Genomic DNA, 12572 nt, shown 5'->3' with positions numbered 1-12572 from the left:
ATTTTTCCCTCGGTGGACGGGAGCCATTCTCCAATTAAAAAGTCGGTGGCGAACCCGCTTCCACATGGCCTGGGGATCCGGACCGCATTTTGCGGTCCCCAGCCCTTTAATTGGTCTGAGGCTGGACTTCCACCTCATTGAGACAGAAAGTCCCACCTAATGGAGCTGCCGGCCAATCAGCAGGCCACAGCTCTTAGTCCCAGCAGCACCACTGGGAGTGGTGGCCACTGCTGGGACTGCAACCCAGCCTTCGCAAAGATGATGTCAGGGAGCCCCAGAACGAAGGTAAGTTTTTGGTGCCACACCGGGGATGATCGGTCGGGCCCCGGCGAGGCAAGAGTGGTCAACTGGATGGACAGGGGGGCATGTTGCATGTTGGGGCTGGTTGGAGCAACGGTTGCGGCCATCCGTTGGGCATAGGAAGCTTGATCATGAGAGCCCCCCACCCCCAGACCCCTCAAGTGGCCACTTGAGGGTCATTGATTGACGTGGGGTGGGCATGCTGTTTTTCGTTTCTGCCGGCCTGCATAAAGTGGCGGCGGGTCAGGAAGGGCCCCCTGAGCCTCCCGCTCCATTTTACGCTCTCCCCCCGCCACCTTCCTGCTCTTTGGGAGGGCGTAAAATTCCGGCCTTGGACTCCCGAATCCCCCTTCAATTCTTTGTCCAGATCCCAAATGGCAGATTTTCTCATTAATCTTCTAATAATTTTTGTTAATAGTAAATCAATGGCCAGGATTTATTCCCTGTTTTTCAATGGGAACATTTCATATACCACATGATGAAAGAATTGCTAATTAAAATACCAACAATGGGGTGGCCACTGAGCATCAAATCTCTAGATTAAAGTAATTCTTATCCGAGCTTTGTTAAATGTTGCTTTTTGAGGATATTACTTAACATATGCCTCTTATTGTCTCGTCATCTTGTATGATCATAATTTCTTGTTGGTCTCAAGAAGATACAAAGTGCAGCAGGCCATGTTTTATTTTTTGCCACCTGGTTTCTTTTGATTATGGCTGTATTCATCTTTATTTCACTGTCTAAAGATCTCTCTACCTGTATAATTCTGTTCCTGTCGTCTTGTTTGACAGGCTTCCTTCTAACAATCTTACCAACCAGGATGTACTGTGCAAATTTTTGTCGCGATCTTACCATGTAATAATTATATTACCAAGACCATTTCTAGTTGTAAAAACATTTACACTTGTGTTTATGTGACCAAGTATTATTGTTAACATGATTATAATTCAAGTGCGTTCAAGTCTATTAGCCAGTTATAAAGTAGAGTTGCACTTTGCTCGCCAAACTACCAGGTCAGACATCTTCTGCAGTTTGAATGTCTCACTTCAGCACAGGATGAACTTTTGTGCTGTCCTTGAAGAACTTTTGCTAGTTCTTGGGTAGTTGTTAGGGCTATTTACGTTCTGCAGAAAACTACCTCCTTTCAGCAAATTAAGCAGGTGCCTGAATCATCATGCCTTCCAAAAGTCTATATGATTAGATTAGAGATACAGCACTGAAACAGGCCCTTCGGCCCACCGAGTCTGTGCCGAACATCAACCACCCATTTATACTAATCCTACACTAATCCCATATTCCTACCAAACATCCCCACCTGTCCCTATATTTCCCTACCACCTACCTATACTAGTGACAATTTTATAATGGCCAATTTACCTATCAACCTGCAAGTCTTTTGGCTTGTGGGAGGAAACCGGAGCACCCGGAGAAAACCCACGCAGACACAGGGAGAACTTGCAAACTCCACACAGGCAGTACCCGGAATCGAACCCGGGTCCCTGGAGCTGTGAGGCTGCGGTGCTAGCCACTGTGCCGCTCTGTATAGGTCCCGCAGACAGCTTAGTTAAATGTATGATTGGTTTTCATTAATGTTTCTTCTCTTCTCCCACAAGTCATTCAGTTACGTTTTGATTTATTGCTTTGGAGGCAATTGTAGGCTTTAACATGATATATTTGAACTGGGAATTATTAGTGTTGTAAAAAAAAATGGCACTTTGGTCTTGCAATCTTGGTGAAAGTTCATGTCATGAAAAACAGTCTGATTAGTTTTACTTTTCTTTTACTACTTCCTTTTAACAGGTGTTCTGCACACTAAGATAATTGTTTCACTATTGAGTGTACTGAGAGAGGCTGCATCTGGTGCAGTTCCTGTTATTTCATATAATAAATCATGTGGGAAGAAAAAGCTAGAATGTTTGCTGAGTGCATCTAACTGTATTGGTACTTTCCATTAACTTCAGCAAAGCCTCTGGAAATTCCTGCTTGCATATTATCTTTCTTGTGATTTGTATTTTTGAACATACAAATTCGGAGCAGGAGTAGGCAACTCAGCCCCTCGAGCCTGCTCCGCCATTCAATAAGATCATGGCTGATCTGATTGTAACCTCAGCTCCACATTCCTGCCTACCCCCGATAACCTTTCACCCCCTTCCTTATCAAGAATCTATCTACCTCTGCTTCCACCGCCTTTTGAGGAAGAGCGTTCCAAAGACTCACAACCCTCAGAGAGAAAAAAATTCTCCTCATCTCTATCTTAAATGGGCGCCCCCTTATTTTTAAACAGTTACCTCTAGTTATAGATTCTCCCACAAGAGGGAACATCCTTTCCACATCCACCCTGTCAAGACCCTCAGAATCTTATCTGTTTCAATCAAGTCGCTTCTTACCCTTCTAAACTCCAGCAGATACAAGCCTAGCCTGTCCAACCTTCCTCATAAGACAACCTGCCCATTCCAGGTATTAGTGTAGTAAACCTTCTCTGAACTGCTTCCAAACATTTACATCCTTCCTTAAATAAGGAGACCAATACTGTACACAATACTCCAGATGTGGTCTCACCAATGCCCTTATAACTGAAGCATCACCTCCCTACTTTTGTATTCAATTCCCCTTGCAATAAATGATAACATTCTATTAGTTTTCCTAACTGCTTGCTGTGCCTGCATACTAACCTTTTGTGATTCATGCACTAGGACATCCAGATCCCTCTGCATCTCAGAGCTCTGCAATCTCTCACCATTTAGATAATATGCTTTTTTATTCTTCCTGCCAAAATGGACAATTTCACATTTTCCCACATTATACTCCATTTGCCAGATCTTTGCCCATTCACTTAACCTATCTATATCCCTTTGTAGCCTCCTTATGCCCTCTTTACAATTTTTTACAATTTACTTCCTTCCAATATTTGTGTCATCAGCAAATTCAACAACCATACCTTCGATCCCTTCATCCAAGTCATTTATATAAATTGTAAAAAGTTGAGGCCCCAGCACTGATCCCTGTGGCACAGCACTCGTTACATCTTGCCAACCAGAAAATGACCCATTTATGCCTATTTTCTGTTTCATGTTAGCTGGCCAATTTTCTATCCCTGCCGATAAGTTACCCCCTACACCATGAGCTTTTACTTTCCACAATAACCTTTTGATGTGGCACCTTATCAAATGCCTTTTGAAAATCTAAGTACAGTACATCCACCAGTTCCCCTTTATTCACAGCATATGTTACTTCTTCAAAGAACTCCAATAAATTGGTTGAACGTGATTTCCCTTTCACAAAACCATGTTGACTCTGCCTGATTATCTTGAATTTTTCTAAGCGCCCTGCTAATAACGTCTTTAGTTATAGCTTCCAACAGTTTCCCTGTGACAGATGTTAAGCTAACTGGCCTATAGTTTGCTGCTTCCTGCCTCCCTCCTTTTGAATAAAGGAGTTACATTGGCTATTTTCTAATCCAATGGGAATTTTGGAAAATCAAAACCAACGCATCAACTATCTCACTCGCCACTTCTTTTAAGACCCTAGAATGAAGTCCATCAGGACCTGGGGACTTGTCAGCCCGCAGCTCCAACAATTTGCTCAGTACCATCTCCCTGTTGATTGTATTTTTCTTGAGTTCCTCCCTCCCTTCCATTTCCTGATTTACAGCTATTTCTGGGCTGTTACGTGTATTCTCTATAGTGAAGACTGATGCAAAATTCCTGTTCAATTCATCTGTGGTCTCGTTAGTTTCCATTATTAATTTCCCAGACTCACTGTCTATCGGACCAACACTCACTTTAACTTTTCTTTTTAAAATATCTATAGAAACTCTTACTGTCTGTGACGCACAAAATAATTTTAATCAGAAAAAGCATTTAGTACTGATGTCAAGCAAATAAGAATTTCTAAATCCCATGTTAATTTTACAGATAACCATGGATCTCAACAGAATCTGTCTGCTAGGTATAGAGTTTGGAATACATATCTGCAGCTTGTATTTGTCTCTTGACCCTTATTTACTGGAACCATTGATCTCTCAGTTGTCTCTCTTCTGCTCTGGCATGCCATGTCCAGCTCTGAATGAGTCTGCTGCGGTTTTTAATTGTCACAGTTCCGAGAAGGATCTGAGGAGTTTTGCATTCTTGCTTTACTCTCCCTCAATATGTTCCCTTTCTTTGGCTGGAGCTTTCCTGAGTATCAGATTACATTTAAAAATTAATTCAGAGGGGCCACTGGGGTTGGAGGCTCTTGTTCTGCTTTTCTTCCACCCTGTAACTGTAAGTCCTAGTGTTCCCGTCCAGATATTTTGCCGAAAGTATCAGGTGTGGCATTGACAAACACAAAATGGATAAATGCCTTTAAAAAAGAGAACGCTGGAAATACTCAGCAGGTCTGGCAGCATCTGTGGAGAGAGAAACAGAGTTAATGGGCTGAACTTTTAAGCCCACTGCCAATAAAAATGGCTGCCTGCCCACGCGGGCCGCACGCCAAAGAGCCAGCACGATTCCAAGCGCGGCAGCTCTTTTAAACATCCGGGACGGACCGCTTCGCTTCCCCCCCATCACGTGGAGGGGGTGGGCTGTCCATCCCTAGCAACGGTGTCAGCTGCCTGCACACAGGCGCTGATGCCATTTTTAAAGGGCTATCAGCCCTGCCAGGAAATTTAAATATTTAAAGGGAAATGGTATTAAAATAAATAAATACATCTCTTTTTCCCCTCTCCCATCCCCTCAAAATAATAATTAAATTAATTATTCCCTTTCCCCAAAAAACCTTTAACATCTGACCTTCCCCCTACCCCACCCCAAACTGCACAAATTTTCAACTACAACCCTTCCACCATCCCCTACACCCATGATGCTAATTTGACCCCGTTTCCCCTGTCCCCACCAGTGTTGTGCCTTGTTTCCCCGGACAGGGATCCGAAGGCGCAGCACTGCCGGTTGCCAGGCTGAAGATCATGGCGGGACATCAGGAGGCGACATAAGATTAATTAATTCACTTATTTTAATTTATTTAAATATTTAAATTGTGGTCCCGTTGCCAAGCAGCAGGAGGGCCGCCTTGAGGCCTTGCCGCTGCCGGTCATATCTGGCCTGGCCCTGCTGGCATCTAGGTCCGTGGCGGGCCTCATTCCAACCCATCTTCAGGCCATCCCTGGCATGGATCCTGACGTCGAGGGCTCCTTAAAATCCAGTCCAATGTTTCAGGTCAATGACCTTTCATTAGAACCTCTGATGGAGCTCTACAAGGCCTAACAGGGTGGTGTAAGTAGAGATGCTCAATGATTTCAAAAAGAAATTGAGTAGGCACTTGAGGGCTACGGTGATAGAGCGGGGTAATGGGACTGACTGGATTTCTCCCTAGAAATCCAGGGTGGACTCAATGGACTGAATGGCCTCCTTCTGTGCTTCATTGACTCCACGATTATGTTTATAGGCTATTCTTCCCATTATGTCTGTGTCAGCTGTTTGTTAGAGCTATCTAAAACTAATCCCACTGTTCCACTGTCTCTCCAAGGCTTGTTTCTTCTTTTGCTTTTAGATATTTCTCACTTAAAAGATGCAATCTTGAGTCAACAACTCCCTGTGGAAAGCATTCCTTGTTCCAACAAGTTTGCATAAATGTTTCAAGACCATCATCACCCACTAATGTACTATTTTGTCTGTTTCTTTAACAGAAGGAAATGACTAAGAAAATGTGCCATTGAAAATGAGCTCTTGACCAGTTACAGAAGAAGCTGTTTCATCCACATTGTTATCAAAATGGATTCGCTTGCAAAGAAAATCCACTGGAAATGAAAGAGAAACCTCAGTCCTGTTTCAAATAATTATTTGCTGATGTTGAAATGTGAAAGATAAAAATGCCTGACATGGCACTTTCTGTTGACGGGGAATTGTGATGTTTGCAGAAAATTCTATGTGGCATTGAAGCCCCTACCTGGGTCAATTAATTGTTTAAATTTCATAACCACTCTAAATTACATGAATCTGTAGCTATATTGGTGCACATAATGAAGAGAGAATTATAGCTTTTCTATAATAATTATTCTGCTTGATAAAGATTTATTGATATTTTATGCAGTTCATTGTGAGTGAAGCGCATTTGAATGTTTGAGAGATGATAAAGCACTATTATAAGGCAAGATAATGCAAGTTCTTTCCATGCCTTCAGAAATGAATATTTCAATATATTTAGTTTACTTGCAAAGTAAATATAGCTGATGTGACAGTAAGGTCTGGCTGGAGCCAGAAACCTTTTGCTAAAGCAATTTGCAATATTCCTCACAGATTTCACTGTTTTAGGTTTCCTGAACCATTGATTAAAATCAACAATACCAAATTTTTTTTTAAAGAAAAGAAATGACATATGATGGTACAGTCTCACAGTGCAATCAACAGCGCTAGCTCGCAAATAAAATCTGTAAATTTAGTCCTGAATGGTATATTAAATATTTGTGCATTTGGTTCTGCCAAGTGAACAAAAAGTTTGTGGATTTTTAAAAACTATTTAAAAAGGAATTATATACTTTTTTACTGGTATTTCTTGTTTAAAACTTTAGTGTTCATGACTGCTATAATATAGTTTCTGGGGACATCTGTGGTGGAAGTTTTAATATTGTTATATTTTATATCTTTTATCTATTTAGCTTTGTACATTACATGTGCTTTAATCTTTTACTGTCTGAATTATTTGTATCATTTCTTTGCACTTAATTCTTTGAGAGTTTCTGTTTATAAGATTAATGTGTAATGTTAATAAAACATTCACAACTTAACTTTTTCTTCCTCGAATTCTTACTGTTGCATGTTCTGTCAAAGGGTGTTTTTCACAATTATTACAGTTCTTAAGTGAGTTCAGAAAAATGCATTGCTTTTGTGGGATGAGTGTACCACAGAATATTTATCATAAGATAGATACGGTTATTCAGACCTGTTGGGATTTTTGGGTTTTCACCGGATATTACCCTTGTGTTAATTGCCAGAGACAACAACTGCCAATGAACTCTGCTCCCAACTGTAAGATAATAACACAATATCTGCTACCACTTAAGCCATTTCTGCATTGTAACCCTTTACAACAATTCTTATTGTGGTTCCAGCAGCTAACTGGGTCTTGGGATAGATTTTCATTTAACTGCTTACATCGGGCAGAGTGAGCCCACTGCCTGCATTATGAAGTTGGAAACCCTGAACTATTTTCATAGCTGGGCATCATTTAAATGCAATGGGTAAGTTACAGGTGCTAAATGGTGATCTTTCGGCATTCAATTAAAAGTGTGGGATGTTCTGCAGAGGTAAGTAAAGAGTGGAGGGAAGGCCAATTCTGTAGCAAGGCCAGACACTGGTGGGGGATTGATTCTTCTGGGTTGCGGAGGAACACTAATGGGAATTGGTGCTGCGCAGCCTCCAACAATCCTTTTAGGTATCACTGGCTAGGCCACTGAATACTGACTACCAGTCAGCAGAACTTGCTTGACACACAGTCCTCCCATTGGTAGTTAAAAATTGCAACCAAGTCATATTGATATCATGGGCTTCTGATTTTCATGGGGTAATAAGGAATGTCCATTTCAAGGCTCCCACTAAATGGTCATGGCAAGACCGGTGGTGGAAATGAGGAGTTAAGTGCAACGCTGCAGTTTTCATTGCTCTACTGTTCTATTCCCCTCAGATTGTGAAAATAAAGATCAGTCTCTTGGTTTCATTATCTGCTTGCATTCCTGCTGGATCAACTACTACACAAAATACAGGAGAAAACCTTACAAGTCCACAAATAGAAACAGAAAATACAATTTGTCGATGCTGAAACATCTAGTGTTTACATTGTCACATGGAATATGACAACTTACTTATGGAAGCAGGACCATGAGGTAAAACTAGATGACTCAAAAGAAAAACACTGGCATAGGCTCAATAGACCAAGTGGCCTGTTTCAATGCTGTCACATTCTGTGATTCTATCATCCGTCCTGGCCATTCCCTTTGTTGTTTGACCCTGTTTAAAATGACAGTAATCCAGCGTTGTGTTGTAGTTTCTCATTTTCCCAACAGGTGGCACATGAAGCCTGCTAGAAGATGAGGGAGCTATTTGAGGTAAAGTCCTTCAGCCCGTTGGATCTCATCCTTGCAGAATAACAACCTGATGGTTTCCTATTTAACATCTACAAGATTTCAAAATATTGGCTTTCTTTCAGCGCATTTTGTGTTCAAGCTCCCAATTTTCAATTTATGCAAATCACAGATAGTCTCTCCCATTAAGTTGATGGATTAGCCTCGGATGTGAATGGTGCACTAATGGGGGAAAAGTCCAATCATGGCTGTGCCTATCACATTGGAAGCCAGCTGAGACAGGAAGATGAGTTTCTTTGCATGCCAGATGTTTGGTAGCCACCTCAAATCCATTCAAACTTTCCTGGCAAATGTGATGTCATTGTGGTCTATTGGTGACTGACTTCACAAGTTTCCAGGGTTAATATCAGATTACAACTGCAACATATATTTATATATTACCTTATAACAATAAAAGCCTGTCACTCTAGAATTGGCCTTTATAGCCACTCCAGGCGCTGCTTCACAAACCACTGACCACCTCCAGGCGCGTATCCATTGTCTCTCGAGATAAGGAGACCCAAAAGAATAACAATAAAACACCCCAAGGCGCTTCACAGGAGCATTGTAAAACAAAATATCACACTGAGCCACAAAAGGAGATATTAGGTCAGATGACCAAAGCTTGGTCAAAGAGGTAGGTTTTAAGAAGTGTCTTAAAGGAGTAGAGTGGTGTAGGGAGGGAATTTCAAGGCAGCCTTTAGTGACAATTTATTGCACTTCATCTGCCCAGCTGTTATATTCTGACTGTAACTCTCCACACAAGACAGATTTTAGAAGTTCTAGAGCGGGCAAACAACATGTCCAGACCTGCACAAGAACACCTTTTTCTGCCTTTGATTTGTTGTAGGCAGCCCAAGTGGAAATGGTCACTTTGTTTAATGTAATGGTCAACAACTCTGATCTATTTGGTCAGGTTGTGAGGACAACAGCTTGGTATACCCAGTTTGTTGACAGACTAACCCCTCTTTCCTGCCCGTGTCTCTGCTTGAGTTTGGCAACAGAGAGATATTGGGTGCAAATTGCTGTAGCAGCACATCTAATGGTTGTAAGACTTGCCCTTGCACCCTTCAGCTTATAAAACTTCTGCCCAAAAAGTTATTGAAAGCACAAGCTGATAATGGCGCAGTGAAGGAAATGGGGGCAACCAACAGGGTATCTCCTTAATTAGTGAGATTGAAGGATTGGGAAATACGCATCAGAAGGACTGAGAAGGAGAGTGAATTGAAGGTGGGGAGGAATACAATGTCAAATCTGATACAGAAAGAGAGGGAAATAATCATTGGATTGAGAGACAGAGAGAAAAGTAAGAAAAATAAATGTAAAATTTGATATTTTTAAAACTCCCAGAAAATTCATAATCTGAAGGAATTCGAATCCATAGTTGTAATATTTAATTTTCAGGGCCAGAGAGGTTGCTTGCCAGTAATCACCAATTATCACATCATTAAAAGGGTATATTTTAAATTACTAGAACTAAATATCTAGTTTAGTTCATATTTACTGTGTAAATTCAGCAACTTCATGACATTCAATTGTGAGGTAGCCAGTGCAGTTTCATTTTCGCAAAGTAATGATGGAGTGGCGCAACACGGACAGCATCTTTTGGATATTCACATTTAACCTCACAAGTGCTCCTCACCTGCACTTGATGTATCGTTTGTGCCTGAATAACGATGAACCCCTTTCAGTGAGCTGCATAATCTGCAGCTAGTTTTATTTCTAATATTTGTGCTTTTAGAAATTTCTGCAGTTATATCTACTGTAGCATAGCAGTAGGAAACAAAATTAGACAAAAAGATGGAAATTTTTGCAAGATCTTGCCATTAAAATAGAGAACTAACTGGTCAGCATGTATCCTGAATCTCAGGTTAATAGTCCGTGGTCAGCCTCTTAACAATCCCCTCTTCCCAAACTTTATCCTTAGACAGGCACTGATCTTTACTATAGAGGAGAGTTCTCATATGCCCCTTCCACATCCTCCCCACAACCTATGAGATAAAATTACATCTTTTGTCTAATGTTGATCTTCACTGCCATGCTTCACTATTAGCTTTGCAAAAATGCAATATCACTGACTGCATCACCATTGACATGCATTAGATATCATGAAGTTGCTAAATCTGCGCAGTAGATACGAACCAAACTCACCACAGATATTTAGTTAAAGTAATTCAAAATCGTATATACCCTTTTAATGATGTGATAATTGGTAATTACTGACAAGCAACCTGTCTGACACTGAAAATTAACTATTACAATCGTGGAGTCTCATTCGTTCAGATTTTGAAAGCATGACTTATACCCATCCTTGACTGGGAATGAGATGTGGTGTTCAAGGTACAATCCACTTCACTGCAGTCAGGTCAGACCCTAACTCCAGAGTTTACAAGACTTCAATGTTGCTATAGAGCAAAATCATTTTACATCAACTCTACCATTGCAGGGCAATTCTATCCTGACATTGAGGAGAAAAAACATAAAAACACTGCCAAAGAAGGAAACTTCACATTGTTTCTGGCTTTCATTTGTTGTGATTACTTTTTTTTACAAGCAACCAAACTCACTGCTCTACCCATTGACATCTGGAACACTAGATGTTGCTTAGTTCTGATACAGCAGAACTATGCTAATTCAAACCAGTAGGAACTGAACACATGGACTAGCAGTGTACCATCCAGTATTTGTTCCATGTATAAAACAACTTTTCAGACAGTATTTACTTTTCTCTGCTGTCATTTATTTTTGTGGCAGTACGTGCACAATGTACTGGGCTTTTCATCCATTTCAACTGCTAACACTAATTCAAGTCAGGCACTGAATGTGCTTTAGCCCACTGTCATTACTGATCTGTGGGGACTAGCCGAGTTTGGATCAGGGATGCTCTCCCGTGCTTTGAAAACACAACAAGTCTAAAGATTTTTTAGACCTAATAGTTTTAAATCAGTCAATGCAGTTGAAGCCTGGCTCGGGTATAAAATTAAAACGCGACCCGGGCCCAGCCCGACCACAGCCAACCCAACCCGAGCCCTTAAATTTTTTTCGCACCCGACCCGACCCAACACGAATATCCTTCATCCGTTCTGGCAGCAGGCTATTCCTGCAGCTGGAGTTGTGGGGAATCAAGGGTAAGCCTGATCCCATGACTTCCCGGAAGCAGCGTCCAGCCCGACCCGACCCAAGCCCGAATGCTGGACTTGGAATTTCGACCCGACCCAAACCTGACACGTAGTCAGGTCAGGTAGCCAGGCTTTAGATAAAGTGTTAATTGGTAAACGAAGGAGAAAAATGTGCAAATTTAATGTTTGATTATGAACAAACTGCTGTATTATTGAACCTCATTTTAATGGGATAATAAAATGCACTCATTTATTTATTAGCAAGTAAAATAATTCCATTGTATAAATGGGATTTTCACCTTGCAAGTGCTGCTGGCAGACTATGATAGATCATTGGCACCTGGTGATTGGTCATCAATTTGAACCTTGGTTTACAATGCGTCAGCACTGCCATACCCATTACAGCAGTTTGAAATCACAACAATTTAAAGATATACTAGTATGATCTAGACTGACTATAAGGTTTGCACTGCAAATTTTGTTCTGAAATATGATGACAATTAAACATGAAAATTGAACCTGAAAATACCGACAACTCTCTAGGGAGCTACAATTAACCTATTAGTTAAATACATTGGAAGGGCAATATTGACTCGTTTAATTGTACGCATAGAAATATTTTCCCAGTAAGTGGTTCTCAAATTCTAAATATTCCTATGGAATTCCACTAACTTAATTTCCAACTCTGTGCTCCTGACCTGGAGCCTTTCATCTTCAGCCTTGTATTCCTATGGGGGGTACTTTTACATTAGAGCAGTGCAGTTGGCAGTATCTCGCCATCACTTGTGTTTGGCATCATAAATGTGAGTCTACAAACCCGTCATCAGACAAAAGTCCTCATTACATACAGCAAGCTAAATGATCAAAGCTAATACTTTGCATTTCCACAGGTTTAGCAATTGCATGTTTTAGTGACTCAGGCCATGGATATGGGCACACAGTGACAAAATGTAAGGGGGAGAATAGTACATGAAGGTTGCTCTCTGAAACAGCAACAAATGGTAAAGTAAATGCTCCCTAATGGTGCTTTTGCATTAAATTCTTTAGTTCACATCATG

General features: G+C 41.0%; 1 protein-coding gene across 4 annotated transcripts in view; it reads left to right on the top strand.

The window, feature by feature from the left end:
• mob3a (MOB kinase activator 3A) overlaps positions 1–6990 on the top strand; it is a 40428-nt gene extending 33438 nt beyond the window's left edge. For all 4 annotated transcript variants that reach the window (XM_068015818.1, XM_068015822.1, XM_068015820.1 and 1 more), the window contains one exon: positions 5966–6990. In XM_068015818.1, coding sequence (XP_067871919.1) covers positions 5966–5995 — 30 coding nt within the window. In that variant the 3' untranslated portion in view covers positions 5996–6990. The remainder of the gene's footprint in view (positions 1–5965) is intronic.
• Positions 6991–12572: the final 5582 nt, after the last annotated feature.

The sequence above is a fragment of the Heterodontus francisci genome, chromosome 36, assembly GCF_036365525.1.
Source record: "Heterodontus francisci isolate sHetFra1 chromosome 36, sHetFra1.hap1, whole genome shotgun sequence".
In the NCBI taxonomy this organism is placed as follows: Eukaryota; Metazoa; Chordata; class Chondrichthyes; order Heterodontiformes; family Heterodontidae; genus Heterodontus; species Heterodontus francisci.
This window is presented reverse-complemented; position numbering and strand designations above follow the sequence as displayed.